At 22.1% G+C, this 21,519-nt stretch overlaps 1 protein-coding gene across 1 annotated transcript; it reads right to left on the bottom strand.

Moving 5' to 3' along the window:
• Positions 1–6,746: 6,746 nt before the first annotated feature.
• On the bottom strand, positions 6,747–21,186 carry LOC117167614 (coiled-coil domain-containing protein 43). Its single transcript, XM_033352680.1, has 3 exons — positions 20,931–21,186; positions 12,559–12,947; positions 6,747–7,254 (listed from the first exon to the last, which is right to left on the bottom strand). Exons 1-3 carry the CDS (start codon positions 21,096–21,098, stop codon positions 7,182–7,184), a joined length of 630 nt encoding a protein of 209 aa, XP_033208571.1. The 5' UTR covers positions 21,099–21,186; the 3' UTR covers positions 6,747–7,181.
• Between the last annotated feature and the right edge of the window lie 333 nt (positions 21,187–21,519).

Raw genomic sequence — 21,519 nt, 5'->3', positions numbered from 1 at the left:
CAGCTAAAATAATTAATCTTTAACTGGAATATTTTAATTTTAAACAAAAAAAAAATGAATTTTCAACCTAGAAGATTACTTAGAACCAAAAAGATGATTTTTAAATAAAATAAATGAATTAGCAACTGAAAAAAACTAGTAAAATATTCAATTGGAACTGTCACATTTTTAGTTAAAATGATAAATCTTAAACTATAATAGTTGAATATTTAACCAAAAAGATCAATTTTCAAAAAAAAATTATTTTCTACAAAAAAAGACGAATTTCCAACTAAAAAAGATACTTTTTCGACCAACGAGATACATTTTGAACTAAAATGATGGAATATTCAATTGAAGTAGTTAGATTTGCAGTTTTTAAAAGTTTTAAAAAATTACATTTTTAAATAAAGTAATAAAGTTTCGACTGAAATTGTGAATCTTCAACTGAAATATATCAATATCAAATAATAAAGATCAAACTAAAATTAAAGTGATTAATGTTTATCTAGAATTATTGAATTTTGAACCAAAAAGATGAACTTTCTACCAAGAAGATTAATTTCTATAAAAAACACGCAGTTTTAACTAAAATAGATCATTTTTTAACCATAAATTGAATAGTTAAATTTTTAGTTAAAAATGGATATTCGATCATAGATATCAATATTCAACTAGAATTATGGAATCTTCCATTGGAAATCAAATTTTTAGTAATAAAAATTAATTGCCAACAAAATTAAATAAAAAAAAAAAATTGCCAACAAAAGAAAAAATCAATTTTCAACCAGAAAGATGAATTTTCAATTCTATTGATAAATCTACAACCAAAAAATTAATTTTTAATAATAGAGTTTAACTTTCAACCAAGCTTTCAAATTTGTGTTCCAAAGAAGATAACTTCTCAAAGAAAAATGTTAAGAGAGAAAAAATTGCAATCAAAATGTTGAATTTTCAAGCAAAAAATATTACTGCTTATTCAAAGAATTTCGAACCAGAAACTTGAATTTTCAACTAAAAACGATCAATTTATTTTAAAAAATATAAGTTAAATTTTCAATTAAAAAAATTAATTTCAAATAAAAAAGTTTTCAAACCATTTTTAAATATAGTAATATAAAGCTACTTTTACCCCTTATTCATTATGAAAAACATATCAGTTTTTTTGATTTCCTAGTATTTAAACCATTTTTCCGAAGAAACTTGAAGAAGCTGAAATTTTAAGAGCGCGGACGTTGGAGAGAGACCAAACGGTAGGGGGATTCCCCCAACAAGTACTAAAGATCTCAAAGATATTTTTTTCAAAAAAATCTCTAGAAAATCTAATCTAAACAAAAATAGTTGAACGAAGTTCTCGAAAATCCCGCACGCATTGTTGTTGACTAAATTGTAAATTCAGATTGGTTGGATGTATTTTCTGTAACTTTATAAATCGCAATTTCAAGGTGACGAATTTTCATTCTAAAAACTAATTTCTGAAAGGCGAGATAATAATAAAATAGCAAAAGGATTCTATTCCTAACCACTTGATAAAATTTATTTCTGAATCTTTCTAAACATTATTGATAAAAGAGAACACTTAAAATGGAAATGATTCTTAATACATAATATTAAAAAATAATTTTGTTCGTAACATTTTGATACTACAATATAAATTGTAAACTTTTTCACACTTTCAAAGAGATAAAAAAAAATGAAATTATGGACCAAATATTACAATATCCTAATTATTAATTAAATTTTGATTTTAAGAAAAGTTTTTAAATTTTTGCACGATCAAATATATTATATACGTTACCACTCACTTTAGAGACAGCGGCCCTACAGTCTCATAACACGCCGACCTTGAATAAAATATCGTACATCACTCGCAGGGATAGGTACTCACGCAAAAACGACCTAAAAACCATGGTCATGGTTTTACAACTCGTCCTTGTGATGTAAAAAATACTTAAAAGTTTTGAAAAGATACAAAAATAATTTTTAGTTTAAAAATATTTTTAAACAATTGCAATTAAATAGTAAATTTTGAAAGAAAATGTTTAAGTTTTTAAAGTATTTTGAAACTTCAGTATTTGGAAATATTCGCACAAAATTGTAATGAAAACAATTCTTTTTTACTATAGACTTCTAAAGATTTTGAAAAAAAAAAATGTTTTTTAAGGAAGTTGGAACGTTTTAAGAAAATATAAAAAAATTTTCTCAAGATTCCAGGAAAAAATTTTATGATTTTTTATTTTACGCAATATTATTAATATTATTATTCTATAAACATTATGATTTTATTCGACATCAATTTAAAACTTAAGAACATTTCAAAAAATTCCAAAAGATTTCCAAACTTGTCAAAATGGAATCTGAAAGAATTTAAGCCAATTTTCTCAATTTTGCAGATTTTTAGGATAATTTTGAATTTCAAAGAATTTCAATTAAAATGTAGATTTTTTAAGATTTTTATAAAAAAAAAAAATTATGAAGTTTTTGTAATGGATTTTGAAAGGTTTTAAGGTAATCGAATTTTTTTCTGAAGATTCAGGGAAAAATAAAATCATATGTTATGTTATTTAATTCATCTTAAGAGAATTTTAAAAAGCATTTCAAAAAATTCCAAACATGTCAACAACAAAAATTTGGAAGATTTTAAACAAAATTTTATTTAATTTGCAGCATTTTTCATAATTTTGGGAAAAATTCGAATGACTTTAAAAGGCATTTATTTTTTTTATATATATTCGAAATAAGATAATATTAAAAAAGATTTCAAAAAATTTCAAACTTGTCTAAAAAGCATCTGGAAGATTTCAAGTCCGTTTTTTTATTTTGCAGAATTTTAGGAAAAATTCCAATGACTTTAAGAGATACTTATTTTTTATAAATATTCGAAAATAATTTAAAATGTAGAAATATTTCAAAAGATTATAAAAGTTTTCCAAACTTGTCAAAATAAAATATGGAAGAATTTGAAATGCAGAAATTTAGGAAAAGTTTTAATTATTTAAAAAAATATTTACAAAATTTCAAAAATATTCAAAATCAATTTAAAATGTAAGAAGATTTCAAAAAATTCCAAAGGTATATTAAACTTATCGAAAAATTATCTGGAAGGTTTTTAAGACAATTTTTTAATTTTACCCATTTTTTTCAGAATTTTCAAGAAAATTTGAATAATTTTTTAAGATATTTACAGGTCTGAAAAAATATTATAAAATGGTGCACAATATAAAAAGGTTCCAAAGAATTGTAATTAAAATGTAGATTTTAAAAATGTAGGTTTTAAGGTAATAAAAAGTTTTTCTTAAGATTCCGGGAAAAATAAAATCATATTTTATCTTTCTAAATGCATCTTAAGAGAATATTAAAAAGGATTTTAAAAAATTCCAAACTTGTCAAAAAAGAATCTGGAAGATTTTTGACAAGTTTTTTTTTAATTTGCAGCATTTTTTCATAATTTTTGGAAAAATTCGAATGACTGTAAGAGGCATTTATTTTTCATGAATATTCGAAATAAGAGATTATTAAAAAAAAGGTTTCAAAAAACTCCAAACTTGTCAAAAAAGAATCTGGAAGATTTTTGGCCACTTTTTTTTTAATTTGCAGCATTTTTTCATAATTTTTGGAAAAATTCGAATGACTTTAAGAGGCATTCATTTTTTTTATGAATATTCGAAATAAGAGAATATTAAAAAAAAAAAGTTTAAAAAAAACTCCAAACTTGTCAAGAAAGAATCTGGAAGATTTTTGGCCACTTTTTTTTTTTTAATTTGCAGCATTTTTTCATAATTTTTGGAAAAATTCGAATGACTTTAAGAGGCATTAATTTTTATGAATATTCGAAATAAGAGAATATTAAAAAGAAAGGTCATTTTGTAAAATTAGTTTTAAGATAATGTCAAAAAAGATTTTTTTTCGATTCGAATCACTTTAGAAAATGTTAAAAAGTTAAAAAAAATTAAAAAATGATTTGTAATTGAAAATTATTTTAAGAGTTTTAATTAAAATTTAAATTTTTGAATATTTTGAAAAATAATGTTGAAATATTTTTAATGGATTTTGAAAGATTTTAAGGCAATACCATTTTTTCGGAAGATTCCTGGGAAAAATTAAAATATTTTATTTTTAAACATTCATCTTAAAAAATATTTCAAAAAATTCCAAAAGATTTTCAAGCTTGTCAAAAGAGAATCTAGAAGATTTTAAGCCAATTTTTTTTTAATGTTGTACAATTTTAGAAAAAATTTGAATAAATTTAAAACATATTTAGACATTTTTTTTTTTAAATTTTAGAAAATGATTTATATTTTTCAATTTTTTTAACTAAAATAAAATTTTTCAAAGCTTTTGACAAAATATTGATTCTTTAGGTTGGAAAATGAAATTTAAGATAATATTTAAAAGGATTTCTAAAAATTCCAAAAGATTTCCAAAATTATCGAAAAATAATCTGGAAGATTTTATGCCAGTTTTGTTTTATTTTCAAAATTTTTTTTAGAATTTTTTCGAAAATTCGAATGATTTTAAAAGATGATAAAAAGTTTTAAATTATATCCAAAAATAATTTAAAATATATTAAAAGATGTTAAGATAACAAAAATTTTTCTGAATATTCCCAGTAAAAATTAAAATGACATTTTGAATCATTTAAAAAAATATTTTGAAGTTTTTAAACACAAAGTTCTTAATTTTTGAAGATGTTAACCAAAAAAGTATTGGTTCTTTATTTTGGAAAATTAATTTTAAGATAATATTAAAAAAAGATTTCTAAAAATTCCTTAAGATTTTCAAACTTGTCAACAAAGAATCTGGAAGATTTTCAGCCCATTTTTGTTTAATTTCACAGAATTTTCGAAAATTTTCAAATAATTTAAAAAGATATTCACAAGTTTTTTTAAATATATGGAATTATATAAAATGTGAAGATTTAAAACAATTCCCAACGATTTCCAAACTTGTCAAAAAAGAATTTGGAAGATTTTAAGCCACTTTTTTTATTTTGCAGAATTAAAAAAAAAATTGAATAATTTTAAAAGATATTTAGAAAATTTTCTAATATGTTAAAAAATTATTTGTAATTTAAAAGGATTTCAAAATTTTTTATTAAAATGTGGATTTTTGAAGATTTTGAAAAAAATGTTTTTGTAATGGATTTTGAAAGTTTTTAAAATAAAATTCTTTTCTTAAGATTCCAGGATAAATTTTTATTGATTCTTTACTTTCAAAAACTAGTTTTAAGATAATATTCAAAAAGGTTTGAAATATTACGAAAGATTTTCAAAATGGCCAAAATATAATCTGGAAGATTTAAACCCTTTTTTTTAATTTATCAGAATTGTAGGAAAAATTCGAAACTTTTTAAAAGGTATTAAGAAGTGTTGGAAAAATGTTAGAAAATGATTTATAATTTTAAAAGAATTTAAAGAATTTTAATTAAAATGTGGATTTTTAAAGAGTTTGCAAAAAAAATGTTAAAGGTTAGTAGTAAATTTTGAAAGGATTTAAGTTTTAAAATGTAAAAAGAAATGTAAAAAGATGTCAATTTTTTTTTAATTTCTAAACTTTTTTCAAGCTAATTTTTTTAATTTTGCAAATTTTTCTTTCAGAATTTTAAGATAAATTCGAATGATTTTAAAAGATATTTAGATTTTCTCAATATTGGAAAATGATTTATAATTTAAAAATAATTTCTTAGAAATTTAATTAAAATTTAGATTTTCGACGATTTTGACAAAAAATGTCGATTCTTTACATTGAAAAATTATTTTTAATAAAATAAAAACAAAAGATTTGAAAAAATGACCAAAGATTTTCAAACTTGTCAAAATAGAATCTGGAAGATTTAAGGCCAATTTTTAATTTTTTAATTTTGCAGCATTTTAGGGAAAATGCGATTAATTTTCGAAGATATTTAAAAGTTTTTACAAATATTTAAAAATAATTGGAAAAGGTAAAAAGAATATTGAAGTATTTTAAATCGATTTTAAAAGATTTTAAGATAATATAATTTTTTTATGATTCTAGGGAAAAATTAAAATACTTTATTTTAAAAAATTCACCTTAAAAAATATTTTTAAAAATTGCAAACAATTTCCAAACTTTGGGGAAAAAAATCTAGAAGATTTTAAGCCTATTTTTTTTTTATTTTGCAGAATTTTTTTGAATTTACGGAAAAGTTCCAATGATTTTGAAAGATGTTAAAACGTTTTGAAAAATATTTGAAAATAATTTACAATGTAAAAAGATTTAAAAAAATGACAAAATATTTCCAATCTTGTCAAAAATGTACATGGAACAATTTAAACCCAATTTTTTTCTTTTTTGCAGATTTTTTTCAGAAATTTAAGAAGAATTGTTCAATAAATAAAAAAATGAATTAAATGTGAATAGTTTAAAAAGATATTATAATTTTTTCTTAAGGTTCCCGGGAAAAATTAAAATATTTTATTTTACAAAATTAATCATAAGAGAATATTTTAAAAGGTTTTCAAAAATTCCAAAAGATTTTCAAACTTCTCAGAATAGAATCAGGAAGATTTGAAGCTCATTTTTTGTTATTTCAATATTTAAAAAGATTTGGAAAAATTACCAAAGATTTTCATCATTCTTAAAATCGACTCTGGAAGATTACAAGTCCATTTTTTTAGCATAATTTTTTCCAGAATTTTAAGGAAAATTTTAATCGTTTTAAAATATATTTAGAAGTTTTAAGCACAAATTTCCCGGATATTACCAGGTTTTTGAGGCAGGGTAAACAACCTGAAAATAAAAGATTGTTTTCCGTAATACACTTTTTATTCTCTCCACGAAGCAAATCACAAACGCGCAGATTTTGGCCAGTTGCAACACACAGCAATGATATCAAATATCAATATTAAAAAATATCATCGATGGCCAAAATAAAAAAACAAAGTCAAATCTTCTTTATACAAAAGATACGCGAGAAAAAATGGCTAAGAAAAAAGAAAATCAATATTAAAAGATGGCACATGCTTTTTCGCAAAAACTGAGGTTTTTTTAGAACCTATTTCAGAAATTATTTCAAAATTATTAATTGCTGAAACTAAAAAAGAAAAGAAAAAACAAAAAACAACAAAAAAAACATTCTGATTTCGAAATATAAATACACGCACACGATGAATCTGTATTTAAATGAAAAAAACTTCAATTCGATAAATGTAAATGAGGGACTTCAAGTTGATTTTGAAATGCTACCTTCGTCGTTCGCCCTTCTGGGTTTTGCGCTTTTCCTTCTTCTCTTCTTTAAGTTGCTTCTGCTTCTCTCTGAAAACAATTTTTCAATATATTTTTGTTGTTTTGCATGTTTTCCAATTTTAAAGTTTTTTTCCATTTTTTTTTTAAACTTTAAATATTTTTGTAAATAATTCGAATTTTTCCTAAAATTCGGATAAAATTGAAAAAAAAAATGGATTAAAATCCCTCAGATTTTTTTTCAAAAGTTTGGAAATCATTTGGAATTTTCTAAAGTCATTTTGAATTTTTAATTATTTTCGAATATTCCTTAAAACTTCTAAATATCCTTTCAAATTATTCGAATTCATCCTAAAATTCGGAAAAAATTATGCAAAATTGAAAAAGTATCCTTAAAAATCTGCCAGATTCTTTTTTGATAAGTTTGAAAATCTTTTGGAATTTTTTAGCCATTTTAAATTATTTTTGAATATTTTTTTAAACTTCTAAATATCCTTTCAAATTATTCGAATTTATCCTAGAATTCTGAAAAAATCTGACAATATGAAAATGGGCTTAAAATCTGCCAGATTCTTTTTTTCTTGTCAAGCTTGAAAATATTTTGGAAATTTTAGAAATTTTTTAGAATTATTCTTTTAAAATTAAATTTCCGAAGTAAGGAATCAAATTTTTTTGTCAAAATATTCAAAAATTTACATTTTAATTAAAATTCCTTGAAATATTTTAAAATTAAAAATAGATTTCTAATATTTTAAACAAATTTCTGAATATCTTTTAAAATAATTCGAATTTTTCCAAAAATTTGAAAAAAATCTTCAAAAAGTAAGCATAAAGTAAGCTTAAAATCTGCCAGATTGTTTTTTTGATAGGTTTGGAAATCTTTTGGAATTTTACAAAGTAATTTTTCATTCTTATTTTTCAAATTATTCGAATTTATCCTAAAATTCTGGAGAAATAGTGCAAAATAAAAAAAATGGGCTTAAAATCTGCCAGATTCTTTTTTGAGAAGTTTGGACATTTTTTTGAATTTTTTAAAGTCACTTTACATTTTAAATTATGTTAGAATATTTTTTTAAACTTCTAAATATCCTTTCAAATTATTCGAATTTATCCTAAAATTCTGAAAAAATTTGGCAATATAAAAATGGGCTTAAAATCTCCCAGATTTTTTTTCCTTGTCAAGCTTGAAAATCTTTTGGAAATTTTTAAAAATTATTCTCTTAAAATTAAATTTACGAAGTAAGGAATCAAATTTTTTTGTCAAAATCTTCAAAAATTTACATTTTAATTAAAATTCCTTGAAATATTTTAAAATTAAGAATAGATTTTTAATATTTTAAACAAGTTTCTGAATATCTTTTTAAATTATTAGAATTTTTCCAAAAATTCTAAAAAAAACTCTGCAAAATTAAAAAAGTAAGCTTAAAATCTGCCAGATTCTTTTTTGACAGGTTTGGAAATCTTTTGGAATTTTTTAAAGTCATTTTTTATTTTTAAAATTATTCGAATTTATCATAAAATTCTGGAAAAATTCTGCAAAATAAAAAAATGGGCCTAAAATCTTCCAGATTCTTTTTCGTCAAGTAGGACATTTTAAAAAAAATTTTAAAGTCGCTTTACATTTTTAATTATTTTCGAAAATTTTTTAAAATTTCTAAATCTCTTTTAAAATTATTCGAAAGCTTGGAAATCTTTTGGAAATTTTTGAAATCTCTTTAAATATTTTCTTAAAATTATTTTTCTAAAGTAAAGAATTTAATTTTCCCGTCAAAATCTTTAAAAACCTAAATTTTAATTATAATTCTTTGAAATCTTTTTAAATTAAAAATCATTTTATGAAATTTAAAAAGAATTTTTGAATATCTTTTAAAATTAACCGAATTTTCCCCAAAATTCGGAAAAATTTCTGTAAAATTAAAAAAGTAAGCTTAAAAGCAACCAAATTCTTTTTTAACAAGTTTGGAAATCTTTCGGAATTTTTTAAAGTCATTTTACATTTTAAATTATTCGAATTTTTCCTAAAATTGTGAAAAATTAAAAAAAAGTTGCTTAAAATCTTCCAGAATCTTTATTGATCAGTTTAGAAATCTTTTCGGATTTTTGGAAATCTTTTTACATTTTAAATTATTTTTGAATATTAAAAAAATATGTCTTTTTAAATTATTAGAATTTTCCATATAAGTATGAAAAAATTCTCAAAAATAGAAAAGATTGGACTTACAATCTTCCAAATTCTATTTTGAAAAGTTTTGGATATCTTTTGAAATTAATTTTTTTTTTTTTTAATATTTTCTTAAGATGAATTTGGTAAAATCTTTAGAATAATTTAATTTTCAAACAAAAAATTAATTTACAATAAACAAGAATTATTTCGTCCCAAAAAGATTAATTTTCGACTAAAAAAAAAATTAATAAAAAAATTGTGAAACAAAAATTAGATAGCTAAATTTTCAATTAAAATAATTATTTTTCAACTAAAATGATGGAATATTCGATTGAAATGGTTACGTTTTCAGTTTAAAAATTTAAATTTAAATTTCAAGTTTAAAAATTCTTTTAGAATTTTTGGAAATTTTTAAAAATATTCTCTTAAAATTATTTTTCCGAAGTAAAGAATCAAATTTTTTATTTTCAAAATCTTCAAAAAATTACATTTTAATTAAAATTCTTTGAAATATTTTTTAACTAAAAATCAGTTTCGAATATTTGAAACAAAATTAAAAACGTAAGCTTAAAATCTTTTAGATTCTTTTTTGACAAGTTACGAAAACTTTTGGAATTTTTTAAAGTCATTTTACATTATTTTCGAATATTTTAAAAAACTTCTAAATATCTTTTAAAATTATTCGAATTTTTCCTAAAATAATGAAAAAATTTTGCAAAATAAAAAAAAAACTTCGAAAATCTATATTTGAATTAAAATACTTTGAAATCTTTTTAAATTCAAAATCATTTTCTAATATTTAAACAAATATATCTGAATATCTTTAAAAATAATTAGAATTTTTCCTAAAATTCGAAAAAATTCTGCAAAATTAAAAAATGAACTTAAAAGCTGCCAAATTCTTTCTTAAAAAGTTTGGAAATCTTTTGAAATTTTTTAAAGTCATATTACACTTTAAATTATCTTCGAATTTTTTTAAAAATTTCTAAATATATTTTAAAATTTTTCCTAAAATTCTGATAAAATTTTGCAAGAAGAAAATGGGCTTAAAATCCCCCAAATTTTTTTGTTTACCAGCTTGGAAATCTTTTAAAATATTCTCTTAAAATTATTTTACGAAGTAAAGAATCAAATTTTTTGTCAAAATCTTCAAAAATTTAGATTTTCATTAAAAATTTTTTAAATCTTTTAAAATTAAAAATCATCTTCTAATACTTAAAAAAAATCTGAATATCTTTTAGAATTATTCGAATAAAAATTAGTTACATTTTTAATTAAAATCATTACTTTTCAACTAAAATGATGGAATATTTAATTGAAATGGTTCAATTTTTAATTTTTAAAAAGTTCCACAAAATATATGAATTTTTAACTAAAATTCTGCATCTCCAAAAAAGTGAATTTTTGAACAAAATAGTTCATGTTTTCAACGAAGTAGCTGAATTCTAAACTAGAAAAATAAAATTTAAAAAAAAACTGGAAGTTATATTTTCAGTTGACAAAAGTTATTAAAAAAAAAAAAGAATTTTTAACATAAAAGATCAATTTTTAACCAAAAAATAGAATAGTTACATTGTCAATGACAAAATATTAATTTTTTCCAAAGAAAAAAGAACCAATTTTCTACAAAATAATAAAATTCTCAAAGAAAAGCGATTAATTTTCAAACCAAAAAAACGAATTTTCAACTAAAAAAATATAAATTGTCAACCAAAAATGGAATAGTTACATTTTTCATCGCAAAAATTACATTTTTGCAAAAAAAAGAAGGATTTTCAGCAGAAAAGTTAACTTATAACTAAATGGTTGAATTTTCTATCAGGCTGTTAAATTTTTAAGCAAAAAAAAAACGAATTTCTATGAAACATCTGAATTTTCAACAAAAAATTTACGGAAAACTAGAATTTTTAACAAAATAGATGAATTTTTGCAAAAAAACTATGAATCTTAAAAAAAAAACATTTAAATATTTTTATCAAAACGGTTTAATCTTCAACCAAAAGAATGAATTTTTAAAAAAGTACTTCAACTTTCAACCAAGAAGTCTTCAATTTTCAAAAAAATAAAAAAAATTTTTACCAAAACAAAAAACAATTTTCTAGAAAACATCTGAATTTTGAACAAAAACAAGTACATTTACAAATAAATAGTAGAATTTTCAACTAAATAGATGAACTTTTACTTAAATTTTTAACCGAAAAGATGAATTTTAAACTAAAATTATTCTTCTTTAACTGAAAAAACATAAATTTTCAAGCCAAAATGGAATTGTTACATTTTTAATTGAACATTTTAATTTGTTACTAAAAAAAACAATTTTCAAATATAGTTAAATTTTCCAACAAAAAGGTCATTTACGAATAAATAGTATAATTTTTAACAAAATAGATGAACTTTCAGATAAATTTTTAACCAAAGAGATGAATTTTAAACTAATTTTATTCATCTTCAACTAAAAGCATAAATTTTGCAGAAAAAATGGAATAATTACATTTTTTAATGAAAAAATTAATTACAAACAAAAAAAAACAATTTTCTAGAAAACATCTGAATTTTCAACAAAAAAGTTAATTCATAAATAAATAGTACAATTTTAAACAAAATAGATCAACTTTTAGTTAAATTTTCAACCAAATAGTTGATTTTTCATGAAGAAAAATTAATTTTTAACCTAAAAAAGAATAAATGTTCTCAAATAGAGTTGATATTTCAACAAAACAATTGAATTTTTCCCTAAAATGAAGAATCTTTAACTAAAAATTCCATGTTTAAATGAGAAGATGAATTTTCTACCAAAATAGACATATTTTTTATCAAATAAAATAATTTTATTATTTACTTCAACTAATTATGCATCTTAAAAAAAATTATCAACAAAGTAGTTAAACTTTCTTTACCAAAATAGATGAATTTAATTCAATTAAAATAAAATTATTGACAAATAAATATTAATTATTTGGTTAAATATAAGTAAACTATTAATTAAATATAATTTACAATCCATAAAAATATATTTTTTAATTAAATTGAAATATTTAAATTTCAAAGTTTAACAAAAAAAAAAATTCGTTAACTAAAACGTAAAATCAAAGAGAAAAGAAAAAGGAAAAAGGGGGAAGGATTTTCTTAAAACCCGATAATATGTATTCATAAACAATAATAGGTTTCGTTCTCAACTAAGTATATAGAAAAATGATTCTCCCTCCACTCACCGATCCTCTCTGTCCTTGTCCTTCTTCTTCTGGCTCTCGAGCTTCGACCTCTCGCGCTTCTCGCGCTCCTGCTGGGCAATATTCGAGGCATTGGTGTTCCTCTCGATTCCAATGTCGCCGCCGGCAGCGCCCTCTTCCTCCCCCTCCGCGTCGCTCTCCTCCCCTTCCGGCATTTCGCTGTACTGCGCGAGAATCACCTCCCGAATTCGCTTCTCCTCCTCCGTGTAACTCCTCTGGGCCATTGTCGGCAGACTCTGAGATTCCAGGAGGCGCGCCAGTCGCACGTCCACGTCTTCCGCGGGACCGCTCGCATTCTCCACCTCCTCCTCGGGCAGACACTCCGCCCAGGCCTTCAAGATTTCCGAGACGTGTTTCTCGATATTCTCCTCCTGCGAGGCGGACATCATTTTTTCAAAATTCCATTCAATTTCATTCGCCCAAATTTTCTATTTTTTCAACTTTTTTTGTTTTTAATTTAAGCTAACTTCATAAACACACTCTTTGTATTGCCCCCCCCCCCCCCTCCTCCCAATCTCAAATAAAGACAAGCAGAAGCAATCCATATTTCTTTAAGCTACCCTATCTTATATACAGAAAAATCCCGGGTCACGATGTTTGTCACCACTAAACTCCGAAACTACTTGACCGATCTTGATGAAATTTTGTATACTGTGTGCAATTTGGCCCAACTTAAAGGATAGGATACTTCTTATCTCATTTAATTACCTCAATATTTTGTCATTGCAAATTAAATGTTTTTATTTGTGTACTCCACAAGTTTCTAACAGATGGCGGTGTAAGTTAGTTTGTTGACGCACACTTCAACATTTCATATTGTCTAGGTTGGGTGAGCAGCCAATAGATGGCGCCAAGTTTAGTATAATTTAAATTCAACGTATTGTAACTGAACCGAAGCAACGCGTGGCCGGGACTGCTAGTATCAATATAATAATAAATAAATTTTTCTATAAAATGATGCTTCTCCGAGGTGAAAGACGAATTTTCAACAAAACAGAAGATTTTTCAATCAATGAAATAACTTTTCTAAACAAAATTGTTGAATTTTCTACAATGTAAATGAATTTTTTACAAACAAAAAGAATAATTTTCTGCTGAAGCAGAGGAATTAAAAAAAAAGAATTACGCCAAGTAGTTGAATTTCCAACAATACAAAACAAATTTTCAACCAAATAGTTAAATTTTCAATAAAAAAAGATTAATTTTTAAATAAGAAGATTAGTTTTCAACCAAAAATGAAAAAGTCACAAAACAGCAAAAAAGATTAATTTTCTAACAAAACAGACAAATTTAAAAGAAAAAACGTAAATTTTCAACAAAATAGCTAAAGTTTCAGCAAAATAAGATTAATTTCTATAAAGTAGATTAATTCTTAACCAAACACTTAAATTTTCAATCAAAAAGATGAATTTTAAATTAAAATTATGCATCTTCAACTAAAAAAAAAACAATTTTCTAGAAAACATTGGAATTTTTAACAAAAAAAGTTAATTTACAAATAAATAGTAGATTTTTTAACAAAATAAAAGAACTTTTAGTTACATTTTTACGAAAATAGTTGATTTAAAAAAAAAATCATTTTTATCTAAAAAAGGAAGAAATTTCCACAAATATATTTAAATTTTCAACAACAAAAAAACATCTGCATTTCCAACGAAAAAGTTCATTTACGAATAAATAGTAGAATTTTTAACAAAACAGATAAACTTTTATCTTCAACTAAAAAACAGATTTTCAAGAAAAAATAGAATAGTTACATTTTTACTTGAAAATATTAATTTGTTACTAAAAAATAAAAACAATTTTGTAGAAAACATCTGAATGAAATAGTTACATTCTAAATTTTTAAAATTAAGTTTTTACCAAAAGAGATCAATTTTTATCAAAAAAGATGAAACCTCAAACAAAAAATTAATTTTTAACGAAGTTGTTCAGCTTTCAAATAAGGAATCAAATTTTCAACCAAAAATATTATTTTTTCACAAAAAAGAATAATTTTCGACTAAAACGGACAAATTAAAAACAAAACAAAATACATGACCTTTTTTTAAATTTTTAACCAAAAAGATGAATTTTAAACCAAAATGATGCATCTTCAACTAAAAAAAAAATACATTCTCAATAAAAAAATAGAATAGTTACATTTTTAATTAAAAAAAATAATTTTGTACTAAAAAACAATTTTCTAAAAAAAACATCTGAATTTTTAAGAAAAAAAGTTCATTTACGAATAAATAGTAGAATTTTTAACAAAATAAAGGAATTTTAGTTAAATTTTCAACAAAATAGTTGATTTTTCAAGAACAAAAATAATTTTTAACCAAAAAAAGAAGAAATTTCCACAAATATAATTAAATTTTCAACAAAAAGGTCATTTGCGAATAAATAGTATAATTTTTAACAAAATACATGAACTTTTAGTTAAACTTTTAACCAAAGAGACGAATTTTAAACTAAAATGACGCATCTCCAAATAAAAAACATACATTTTCAAATAAAAATGTAATATTCACATTTTTAATTGAAAATACTCATTTTTTACTCAAAAAAAAAAACAAACAATTTTCTCGAAAAGATCTGAATAAAATAGTTACATTTATAATTTAAAAAATTAAATTTTTACCAAAAGAGATCAATTTTTATCAAAAAAGGTGAACCCTCGAACAAACGAAAAATTAATTTTTAACGAAGTTGTTCAACTTTCAAATAAGGAGTCAAATTTTCAACCAAAAAGAATAATTTTCAACTAAAACAGACGAATTAAACAAAAAAATTTAGCCAAGTAGTTGAATTTTGAATAAAACATTTAGTTACATTTTTAAAAACAAAAATTAATTTTTAAATAAAAAAAACCAACTATTTTCGTAAAAAAAATGATGAATTTTCAACTGGAAATGATGCATCTCGAACAGAAAAACTTTTCAACCAAATTGTTGAATTTCCCGCAGAGTTTATTAATTTACTACGAAAATAAATTTGAAAAAAAATACATTCATTTTTAAGCTAGTAGCTAAATTTTGAGCAAAAACGATTAATTTTCTAACAAAACAGAAAAATAAAAACAAGTAAAAAGATTAATAAGATAGACAAAATAAAAAAAAATTGCAGCCAAAAATAAAAGTTACATCTTCAATTTAAAAAAATTAACTGTTTACCAAAAGAGGTCAAGCTTTATAAAAAAATTATGCATCCTAAAACAAAAAAAATTAATTTTTCATAAAAAGAATAATTTTCGGCTAAAACAGACATCTGTTTTAAACAAAAAATGCAACATAGCTGTTGAATTTTATTATTATTTTAATTAATTAATTAATTTGTAATTAAAAAGATCGATTTTTATAAAGAATGATGAATTCCTAACTAAAATGATACGTTTCCAACAAAATACTAATTATTAAAAAAAAGAGTTTCTTTTTAAAACAAACAAATGAAATTTTTAAACCAGAAAATTAATTTTTAAAACTGTTCAACTTTCAACCATGTAATCAAATTTGCAACTAAAAAAGATGATTTTTTAACCAAGAAGATTAATTTTCAAGAAAACAGACAAATTCAAATGATGAACCCTCAACCAAAAAAATAATAATTTTTAACGAAGTTGTTCAATTTTCAAATAAGGAATCAAATTTTCAACAACAAAAATACCAAAATAGTTCAATTCGATTAGATGGTTGAAATTTGAACAACATTTTTGAAAATTAATTTTTTTGCTTTAAGATTCATTATTCTTTATCAAAATTGACCTGTTGGTAAAAAATTTTTTTTTTTATTTAAATTGAAAATGTAATTTTTTCATTTTTGGTTGAAAATTCATCTCTTTTTCGAAAAAAGTTGTTGAATTTTCAACAAACAAAGATAAATTTTCAACCAAAAATGAAATAGCGACATTTTCAATTAAAAATAATAATTTTTTTTACTAAAAGAGGTCAATTTTTATACAAAAATGATAAATCTTCAATCAAAGAAGATTTATTTTTTTACGAAAAAGAATAATTTTCGATAAAAATGATGAATTTTCAACTAAAATTATGCATCTCTAACAGAAAAGACGAATTTTCAACAAAAGAGTTTTTCAAGCAACGAAATTACTTCAACAAAATTGTTGAATTTCCTAGAAAGTAGATTAATTTTCTACCAAAACAGACAAATTAACAAATAAAAAGTAAATTTTCAACCAAGAAGATTAATTTGCTACCAAAGAAACATTTATACATACATACATACATACATACATACATACATACAAAAAAAACAATCAATTTTTTAAGAAAACAGACAATATAAAGAAATACGTGAATTTTCAACGGAATAGTTTAAAGTTTTAACAAAATATTATTAAGTCATTATTATTTTAATATTTTAATTGTTATTAAATTATTATTTATTAATTTTTAGGCAAATAGTTAAATTTTCAACCAAAAAGATTAATAATTGTTTATAAAGAATGATGAATCAACAAAAAAAAAAATAATTTTTAATGAATTTATTCAACTTTCAAACAAGGAATCAAATTTTAAATAATTAATTAATTTTTCACCACCAAAAATTATTTTTCAGCTAAAACAGATGAATTAAACCAAAAAATGCAGCCAATCAGTTGAATTTTGAATAAAACAAGATATAATCGCAACAAAAAATGATATATTTCATTTTCAATTGCAAACATTAATTTTTAACAAATAAAAAAAACATTTTCATAACAAAGTGATGAATTTTCAACAGAAAATAAGAATTTTCTACAAAACTTTTGGTTTTTCAATCAACGAAGTTTTTTTTTTTTAATTTATTGAATTTCCTACAAAGTAGATTAATTTTTAAACAAATAGTTAAATTTTCAACGAAAAATATAAATTTTCAAATAAGAAGAATAGTTTTCAAGAAAAAATGAAATAGTTACAATTTCAAATGAAAAAATTAATTTTTTTACCAAAAGAGACAAATTTTCCTCGGAAATGATGAATCAACCAAAATAAATCATCAAAAAATGATTTTTTTTTCAAAAATGAAATTAATTACAATTTCAAAAAGAAAAATTTATTTTGAATTTTGAATTGTCAATTAAATAAATAAATTTTTAACCTAAAAAGATGAATTTTCAACAAAACAGTAGAATTTTCCACCGTAAATTTTCATAAAAATATTAAAATTTTCAACCAAAACTGATTAATTTCCAAACAAGAAAAATTTTCTGTTAGCGCAGACGAGTTAAAAAAAATGCACCCAAGTAATTACATTTCGAACAAAACAAGATAAATTGTCAACAAAAAATGAAATATTTACATTTTCAATTGCAAAAATTAATTTTTATAAAAGAGATTCATTTTCATTAAAAATAATAAATCTTCAATAAAAAAAAATTAATTTTCGACCAATAAAGACAAATTAAACAAAAAATTCGGCATTGAAAAAAATCATTTTTTTAAAAACTGAAAATTGGACTATTCAATTTTGGGTTGAAAAATGATATTTTTTAGTTGAAAATTCATCTATTTTGTGGAAAATTAGCGTTTTTTTTTAGAAAATAAATCTTTTTGGCACAAAATTTATCTATCTAGTTAAAAAGTAGAATATTTGGTTCCAAACTGATCTTTTTTATTTAAAAAATCATCTTATTGGTGTAAAATTTAACTTTTTTCTTGAAAATTAATTTTTTATTTTTGCAAAAAATTAATTTTTTCTTCAAAATTCTTTTTTCTTTGCATGAAATTAATTTCTGCAAATGAAAACGTTACTATTTAAATTAAATAATCCATACTTTTAATTGAAAGTAATTTTTTTAATTAAAAAATGAACGCTTTAATTTTTATTTAAAAATCTGTTTATTATTTGAAAATGCATGTATTTTGTAAAAAATTTGTCTTTTTGTAGAAAAAAATCATGTTTGGTACAAATTCATCTTTTTTAGTTAAAATTAAACTATTTGGTTAAAAAATTATGTTTTTAAAATAAAAATTAATTTTATTGGTTTAAAAAAATAACTTTTTATGGAAAATTCTTTTTAAATCTATAAAACTAATTTTTTCAATTGCAAATGTAACTATTTTAATTGAATAGCATATATTATAAATTGAAAAGTTAATTTTTTTACATAAAAATTGAACTATTCAATTTTTGCTTCAAATTTGATCCTTTTAGTTGTAAATTCATGCATTTTGCGGAAAATTATTCTATTTTATAAAATAAATCTTTTTGAGAAAAAATTCATCTTCCTAGTTGAAAATTAAACTATTTCGTTTAAAATTTATATTTTTTAGTTAAAAAAATCATCTTATTGGGTTAAATTTAACTTTTTTTTTAAAATTAATTTTTTATTGTTTGTAAAAAATTAATTTGTTCAATTGCGAATGCAACTTCCATTTTTGGTTGAAAAGTGATTTTTCTTAGTTGAAAATTCAACTATTTAACTGAAAATTTATTCCTTTTATTGCAAATTTATTTCGTTTCCAAATATTAAATTTAATAGTTTTTAATATTAATATTAAAATAATAATTTTTGCAATCGAAAATGTAACTTTTCCATCTTTTGTTAAAAAGCTGATCTTTTTTAGTTGAAAATTAAACTATTTGATTAAAAATAATTTTTTTTTTGAGACAAAAATTAATCTTATTGGTTTAAAAAATTAATTCTTTCTTCGAAATTCTTTTTTCTTTTCATAAAATTAATTTCTGCAATTGAAAATTTTACTATTCTAATTAAATATTCCATAATCTTGTTTAAAGTAATTTTTTTAATTTAAAATTGAACGCTTTAATTTTTATTTAAAATTTTGTTTATTATTAGAAAATGCATCTATTTTGTGGAAAATTGGTCTTTTTGTAGAAAAAAATAATTTTTAGTACAAATTCATCTTTTTAGTTGAAAATTAAACTATTTGGTTTAAAATTTGGTTTTTTTAGTTAAAAAAATCATCTTTCTGGGTTAAAATTTAACTTTTTTCTTGAAAATTAATTTTTTATTGTTTGTAAAAAATTAATTTGTTCAATTGTGAATGCAACTTCCATTTTTGATTGAAAAGTGATTTTTCTTAGTAGAAAATTCAACTATTTGACTGAAAATTTATTTCTTTTTCAAAATATTAAATTTAATAGTTTTTAATATTAATATTAAAATAATAATTTTTGCAATCGAAAATGTAACTTTTCCATCTTTTGTTAAAAAGCTGATCTTTTTTAGATTAAAAATAAACTATTTGGTTAAAAATTAATTTTTTTTTGGGATAAAAATTCATCTTATTGGTTTAAAAAATGATTTTTTTCTTTGCAGAAAATTAATTTTTGCTATTGAAAATTTTACTATTCAAATTAAATATTCCAGTTTTAGTTAAAAAGTAATTTTTTATATTCTTAAATTTAAAACATTTCTTGTTGAAATTTAATCTTCTTGATAGAAAATTCATCATTTAAGTTAACAAATTAATTTTTTCTTTAAAAAAATTAATGTTTTCCTCAAACTGCTTTTTTCTTTGTGTAAAATTAATTTTTGCAATTGAAAATGTTATTATTTAATTGAACATTCCATAATTTTAGTTTAAAAGTCATTTTTTTATTTAAAAATTAAATTATGCAATTTTTGTTGCAAAATTGACCTTTTTAGTTGAAAATTCAACTAATCGGTTCAATCACGCATTTTATTGAAAATGACTCCTTTTTTTGGTTAAAAAATAAACTATTTAGTTCAAAGTTGAAGCAAATTGTTAGAAAATTGATTTTTTTCGCTGAAAATTCGCAATTTTTTTCGTGGAAAACCATTTTTTTTTACTAAAAATCTGACTATTCGATTTTGGGTTAAAAAAAAATAACATTTTTCAGATAAAAATTAATCAATTTCGTGAAAAATTCGTCTTTTTATTGTAGAACATAAATCTTTTTAGTAAGAAAATTGAACTGTTTGGTTAAAAATTCATCTAATTTCGGTTTCGATATAATTTAAAAAAATATAAAGTTTAACTGAATGCACTTTCCTACTGATTAAATGTCTAAATTGTTAGATAAAATGTCTCTTAAATTAAACAAGATTGCTTACTGATTTTAGAAAAGTTTGCTTACCCCTCTTAAAATTTCGAATTCGTATAAAAAATATTTCGAATCCTACGGTTTCGAAAACGCGCAAATAATCCTCTATCAGATTTGTTGAAAATGTAAAATTAAAGAAAAATCGATAGATGACAAAGTGGCACTAAAAAACGAAAACTTGAATAAGAGTGCGAACTTGATGAGAGAAAAAATAATGATTGGATGAAAAAGAATGAATTGAACTTGATTTGTAAGAAAATGGTAAAGAAAATATCTTTGATTGTTTTGTATTTACTCTCCGCCGTGTACGTTCCTAACCTCACAATCCGAACGGTCCTCACCGTTATGCCGGCGAGAATGCCTTCTAAAGCTTCCGTTTTTTCATCCTCGCTCTCGTCGCCTTCCAAAATTCCCTTGATGTAAGATCCAAAAACTCCCTCATCAGTATTTAAAGCCTGAAGTTTTTCACTTAGCCAAGAATCGAAAGAATTCACTGCTGCAACCGCCATCTTCCGAAACTTCCTTCTTCATCCTTCTTCGGTATTTTTCCGTCTTTTTTTTTTTGCAAGCTTGCGATTCTGAGCGCTCTTCTAACGGCGCGTGCCGTTTTAGAACTAAAAAGCCAGGGGAGTAGAGTTCTGAGCCGGTTATATTAAGGTACTATACAGCCCCATGCATCGCCACCAATTTTCTGTTTTCTTACCATCCGGAGGGGAATTGTCGGTTAAACTAATCCAACAGATGGCGCCACAAAAAGTAGGTCTGACCTTTTCATTGAATTGCATTAAGGGCATGTGATACTTAGAAAAATGTGGATTTTACCAGTTTTAGGATCCGACGGCTTTTTTTCTTTAATAATCAATATTTTGTCTTAAAAATTTGGGACATGATAGCGACCATGCTAACGGACGTCCCCACATACTTTTTTTT

Source organism: Belonocnema kinseyi, chromosome 1, assembly GCF_010883055.1.
Source record: "Belonocnema kinseyi isolate 2016_QV_RU_SX_M_011 chromosome 1, B_treatae_v1, whole genome shotgun sequence".
In the NCBI taxonomy this organism is placed as follows: domain Eukaryota; kingdom Metazoa; phylum Arthropoda; class Insecta; order Hymenoptera; family Cynipidae; genus Belonocnema; species Belonocnema kinseyi.
Note: the sequence above shows the minus strand (reverse complement) of the source record. Positions and strands in the feature narration are given on the sequence as shown.